This window comes from Gavialis gangeticus, unplaced genomic scaffold, assembly GCF_001723915.1.
Source record: "Gavialis gangeticus isolate Ggan-Ray unplaced genomic scaffold, GavGan_comp1, whole genome shotgun sequence".
NCBI classification, from domain to species: Eukaryota; Metazoa; Chordata; order Crocodylia; family Gavialidae; genus Gavialis; species Gavialis gangeticus.
In genome coordinates this window covers 57,647,130-57,653,257 of record NW_017728994.1, presented here as the reverse complement: position 1 = coordinate 57,653,257, position 6,128 = coordinate 57,647,130, and the positions used below count along the sequence as shown (strand labels likewise).

General features: G+C 38.3%; 1 protein-coding gene across 4 annotated transcripts in view; it reads right to left on the bottom strand.

Moving 5' to 3' along the window:
- ATRNL1 (attractin like 1) overlaps window positions 1–6,128 on the bottom strand; it is a 1,264,546-nt gene that overhangs the window by 1,132,018 nt on the left and 126,400 nt on the right. For all 4 annotated transcript variants that reach the window (XM_019502887.1, XM_019502885.1, XM_019502884.1 and 1 more), the window contains exon 2: window positions 2,537–2,620. In XM_019502887.1, coding sequence (XP_019358432.1) covers window positions 2,537–2,620 — 84 coding nt within the window. The remainder of the gene's footprint in view (window positions 1–2,536; window positions 2,621–6,128) is intronic.

The window sequence follows — 6,128 nt, the reverse complement described above, 5'->3', positions numbered from 1 at the left end:
AAGGGGGGAGCTCCCACTGCTGTGCACACCCCAGGAGGATATGGGAGGTGCCCCCCATATCTGTGCAGGGCAGGGCAGGCTGCTATGGGCTGGGGCTGTGCCAGACTCAGGGTGGGCCCCACCCCACTCCCTCCCTCACTGTGGGGTCCTTGACCTGCCCCTCCTCACACCCTTTCCACCACAGCAGACTTACCAGCTGGACACAGCTCTCCAAGCTACCAGGCTGTGCTCTTTGCCGCCTACAGCTGCATACATGTATGAAGCATTTATCAGTCACATTATTGGCCACATGAGGCAAAAAAGAAAAAAAAAAAGGAAATTTCCAATACAGTCAGCTTTCTTTATATCAGTGCTGATCCAATATAGGACCAATATATCAATGAACCTCTAATTTTAACCCATAATGCAAAGCTAATAATTACTAAATTAACAATGGGTATTACTATCATCTTCACAATAGTTTTGAAAGACACCATGTCAATTTTAAAAACCCAAATTTAAGTTTTGATTACAAAAATTATGAAGTCCTATATTGAAAAGAGTTCCAATTCATTATTTTACTAACTACAGCAAAAGCTCTGTTATCCAGCAGTCATGGGAAATGCAGGGTGCCAGATAACCAAATATGCCGGTTACCCGAAAGGCCTGAACAGACGTCTTTGCCTGTTTGGGCCGCTGCCCCTCCTGCCATGTCTGGTACACTGCTGCCCCTCCCGCCACATCAGTGTGCTGGGGGACAGGGAGGGGAGGCCCACGCAGGCTGCTCTGTCCCAGGCCATGGCGGCCCGGCAAAACTGAAAGTGCTACAGTGGGCACTTCCAGTTTTGCTTTTCCCGCTTCAACTTGCATGGCAGTTAATGGAGCATGCCAGTTTCTAAGGTGCTGGATAACACGGCTTTTACTATCTACCACTTCTAATCAGCTTTTGTTGACTTTTTCCAAATGCAAAAATTCACGAATAATTTCTATATCCAAAAATTACAGCTAGTGCATGAAAACAAGAAACTACAGTTCTGCAAACAGTGGGGAGCATAAATGGTGAAAAGCAACACATCTTATATATAAAATAAACAAAGGAAAGAAAACTACCAATAGCGCACATATATATGAATTACAAAGATGTGTTGCTTTTCACCATTTATGCTCCCCACTGTTCACAGAACTCCAGTTTCTTTTTTTCATCCACTAGCTGTAATGTAGGCACACGTATATAGAGCACTTGGAGTTCTAGCTATGTATGTATGCATGATACACATACACTCTTGCAATGCTAGAACTCAAGTGCTATCGAGGAAAAAAGGTTTAGCATGCATCCTTTAGCATTCATTGTTTCAAGACTCAGTTATTCAAGGCAAGTGTTAGGCTTACATGGAAATTCTTTAGAAACTCTAAGACTACCAGCAACATTGCACCTTGCAATATAAAAAGCTGAATCTGTGTAATGATGTTAATGGGAATATAATTCAGGACCTGATGTATTAGGGCACTGTAGTCTTTTCCTACCCACTCCTGCTGCCACTAGTGGGAGGAAAGATTCTGATGGATTGACTGACTGGTTCTTGACTGCCAGCTTGTAAGTTCTGGAGGGAGATTTTTTCCCATATGGCAAAGTTATCAAACTCCTGTGTGGGCTTTTTTATTTTCCATCTGGCATTGCAGAGGTTTGGGGCCCTAAAATGCATTTACTGAAATGTTGGCATTCCACATAGGTAGTTCCTGTCAAGTATTATAGGGAGGAGTGCTTCCCATTGTTTACTCATGTTAATAGCACTGCAGCTTCCCCATTTATCATGGTAATTCATATATTACATTGAAGTGAATAAAGAAATAGTACATGACTCTATGCAGTTTGAACTAAAGAACAAAACAGACCTATAATATTCCTTGTGGCTGAAGAACAGATAAAGATGCTTAAGAGACTGGCCTAAGTACAAGACACAGTAGTAAGGTTTTCAAATAAAGTAAGACCTTCTTCAGTATTTCATACCCAAGGTTTATCTAACAACTCTCCCAACCATAAAAAAGATATTACCAAGCAAACCCTGCTTCTTGCCTATTCCCTGGACCATCATGGTTTCACCACCACTACAACACTATTACCAACAACATTAATTTGGCGTTACGGTGTGTTCCAAAACTACTTTTGATATGTCATCGAAAATAATGTTAATATTCTAAAGTGACAGGTTTCTGCAACTACAAACAACTTGTGTAAGTAATCAAATAGTAAACCAGACATTTATTTTAGAATTTCAAAATGTAGCACTGGCTTAATTATAGCATTCATCTGATTTTTGTCATTTGAGGTCAGTGGAAGTAGAGTGCCAACATTGAGTACTTTTGAAAAAAAAAAAAAAAAAAATCACTAAGTTGTTTAAATTAACAATTACCTTTAAAATGTTCAAACTAAGGAATTTACCTGGATGCTTAGCATCTAGGTACTTTAGATAGAAGGTTTTCTAAAGATCCCCGAATCAGAGGAGTACGTTAGTAACCATGCATCAGATAGTTTGATCTACTTAAAATGTATACTTACTAGCCTTCAATTAACCATGTGCATTTGGTTTTATATTTATAGTTTATTGGACCATCTGTTAAGTATCCAGAGGGTTCTGTCAACCTAAAACAGGGGGGAAAAAGTATTGTAACCAACTGTGAACAGTTCTTCAAGTATAGCAGCATATCGATAAGCATACAGATTCTTTCTAGATTAACTCAAAATATGTAAATCTAAAATTTAACATTGTGGAAGCTACAGCTTAAAATGAACAGACTCCTCTACAAATTAAAAGAAAGAGTAAAACTAGATCTGCAAAAATCTCAAGCTGATGGAAAAAATGGGGAAGCCAACTCAATTTTCCCCACTAGCAGTCTAAGCGCACAAGAATCCTAGTTATAAATCACCCTTAAAAACCACCTATGAAGTTGTTTCTGTATATACATGTATAAAAAGCCAAGGCTGCCATTTTTACCATTTTTAATAGTTAAAACTTGAATTTAAGAATCACACTTTTAAACTACTACTCTGTCACCTCATCACTGGAAATGTCTCATTCCAGATTTCAAGACAGAAACTACTGGAACTGAAGTGGAGACTAGAACTCAGGAAACAGCAACATTATTATATGAAAGGGAGGCAGGTGCCTACTAAGGTCTCAGTGGAGGCTCTCAGCTTCAAAATTCACTTCCCAACCTGCCCACCCTGATATAGGCTGCATTTGTTAGCCTTTCAGGCACTGCAAAAACCATCGCTTCTGCTGGCAAGTGCTGGTGATGGAGCCTTTCATTTATTTTTTTGGCAGCCTGTTGTCAGTAAAAAGAAATCAGCAAAGCCATGAAAACTTACTGTGAGATACTGTCAAATGCATTTAAAAAGCTACTAAGAGGTATTCTATCTTTCTTCCTATGGCGGGAGGGGAGAAAGAGAGAGAGAGAGAGAACATGCACGAGCACTGAAAATACAAGGTGTCAGACTGGGGAAAAATATATATTTTGGCCAGCTGACCTACGAGTAATAATTCCCTTTAGTCAACTAAGGGACCATAGGTAACTGACAGTAGTAATTACCAAAACTAGCTCCTTTGCAGAGTGAATGCACAAGCTATGACCTTGACTCCCATGTTATTTGCTAGTATAAAATGCATTCAAAGACAAAGCAAGAGGTGTTCAGACACTCAGTTCAACCAAACACCCTCAGTCTGAAAAATAATACAAGATTCTAGAGCTGCTAGAAACAACCATCATTGTGGAAAGGCAACAACTATAACCAGCAAAGTGTCCAGTGAAGCAGAAAGTTATATTATCAGAACTAGTTAATTTTAAATTGAACAAGATGGCCAGACAGCAAAACAATGGGCAATATATAAAGAGTTAAATACATATGCACAGTGTTATACACTTAACTTTTTTTTTTTTTAAAGCTTGATTAACATTTACACATTTTTTAATATTTAATTCAATTGCACAGAATAGCCTTCATTTGAGAATGCTGGTTGAGAAAATTAAATCCCTAATTTTGCAGTGTGGCTTGGCCAATCTTATAATCACAGGACTAACACCTATTAAGTCACAACATTTTTAGAGTAGGTCCAAACTTGCTATAAAATGAAGCCAAATGGACTTCTGTCATTAATTCCATGGGAACCACTATAGAATCAAGGAATACTGCTGCCAAACTTTCTGGGCATGTACAGACATGCTGAGAGGCTGCTCCAACACACTGTAGTTAAAACGCATTGGACTAGACTCGATTAATCGAGTCTGCTGAAGCATGGTAATTACCGCACTCCAGCAGACTCCAGCATCAGCATCCCACACTGAAAAATGGTGGCAGGGGCATTTTAACTAAAGCTGGTTCAACAAGCTTTAGTTAAAAACTGCCCCCGCCACCATTTTTCAGCATGGGAATGCTGATACACATGACACTCTGAGCACTTTCATTAGAGCATGTCTCAGAACCACTCTAATCAAAGCGCCACTCCCAACACACATCTCCCAGAGCACGCCTATAAACACCCTTTGATTGTACAAAACTTTATGAATTCTTAAGTATATTCATTGACCAAATAAGGCACCAATAGCAGATCTTGTCTGAACAGTCCTTCGTCTGGCTAGTACCCAAATCTAGGAATCCCAGGTCTCGCACCTTTTCCAGGGAGTATACGAGAGGGATGACAGACATGCCAGTTCATATGTTCTTCCCTCTAAGGCAGCTATAACCTGCTACTGTCAGAAACAGGATACTAGGGGAACCACCAGGTCTAACCCAGCATGGCATTTCTTATGTTCTCATGTTTTGTTGCCTTTGTCAACAGACACACACAAATCTGTCACGGAACATGGAACATCATTGTTATCATTTTAAAAAGCTGCCATTCTTGGTATTTCCTCTGCAACTAATAGCTGCTTTTTTTTTCTGGTGGGGAAGGGTAGAGGGTGGGGAGCACATGAAAGAATGATTTCAATCAACTGACTGGCAAGCCTGGAAAGGACATTATAGTAGGTTTTGGCCAGCTAACAAAAATGCATTTGGGAGACAATGTATTTAAAAGCAACTCTAAGTATACTGAATCCAAATTTGTTCAAAACTTGGGTTCCAAAAGTACTATTCAAAAGGAAAAGCTAGAACAGAAGTTCCCTGTTTTAAATTCTGAAAGGATAAAGATTTTAAAGTCAAGTGAATCTCCAAGATGAATTAATGTTTCTTTGAAATCACTGATATCCAAATGTTACATCACTGTGCCAAGATATTTGATCCTGAAAATGATAAGCTACCAAGACAAAAAAATAATTGAAACTATATATTTTTCTATTTCCAGTTTGAGCACACTGTAAAAGGTACATAAGCAGCAGATGTAGTGCAAATAAATGAGGTTATAAATGCTTATAAACATATTTAAATGATTAAAAAATATTCCAGTTTTACCAATAAGAAAGTACATACGCAATTTTGTTTGTTTTCACAATGACAGTTTCTCCTTAATCCAGTATAAACTGCACATTGTATTTATCAATATTGTATATGCTATGACAAAACTCCTAAAGAGTTCAAGGGTTTTTTGGGAGGGGGGTTGTTTTGGTAAATTTGTTTCATTTTGTTTTGGGTTTTTTTAAACTAAAAATGTTTCACAAACAGGATGTTTAAACAAAAGGAAAATTAAAAACTTCACCACTGAAGCAGTGCAACATTTAAATATTTCTGCATCCTGTTCATAATGTCCTATAACACTTTTGAGAAGGAATGTAACATACTCTTAAATCTAGAAATTGCATGAATACAGAAAAGTGACGTGAACACATGAAATGGGCGCCTCTATTGTGCGCCTTCCCCCACCCCCTATGAAAAATAAAGAAAATGTGGCCAGTTTTGTGCAGAGTACATGCTTTTTGTATTTCACAGCTGATCTTTGATCCTGCAGTCAGACTCAATTAACCATGTATTCGATCTGAATGAGTACCCTTCAAGTCTAAAACAGGTTAAGTATTTCCAAATTAAACCAAAGTTGTATTTTGACATTGTACCAGCAAAAAATCAATCTACATTAACAACAAAACTGTTTGAGTAGGTTTGCTTATTTTGTTTGAGGGATTGGGGGGTGTTGGGTTTTTTACTTATTACATAACCAAAC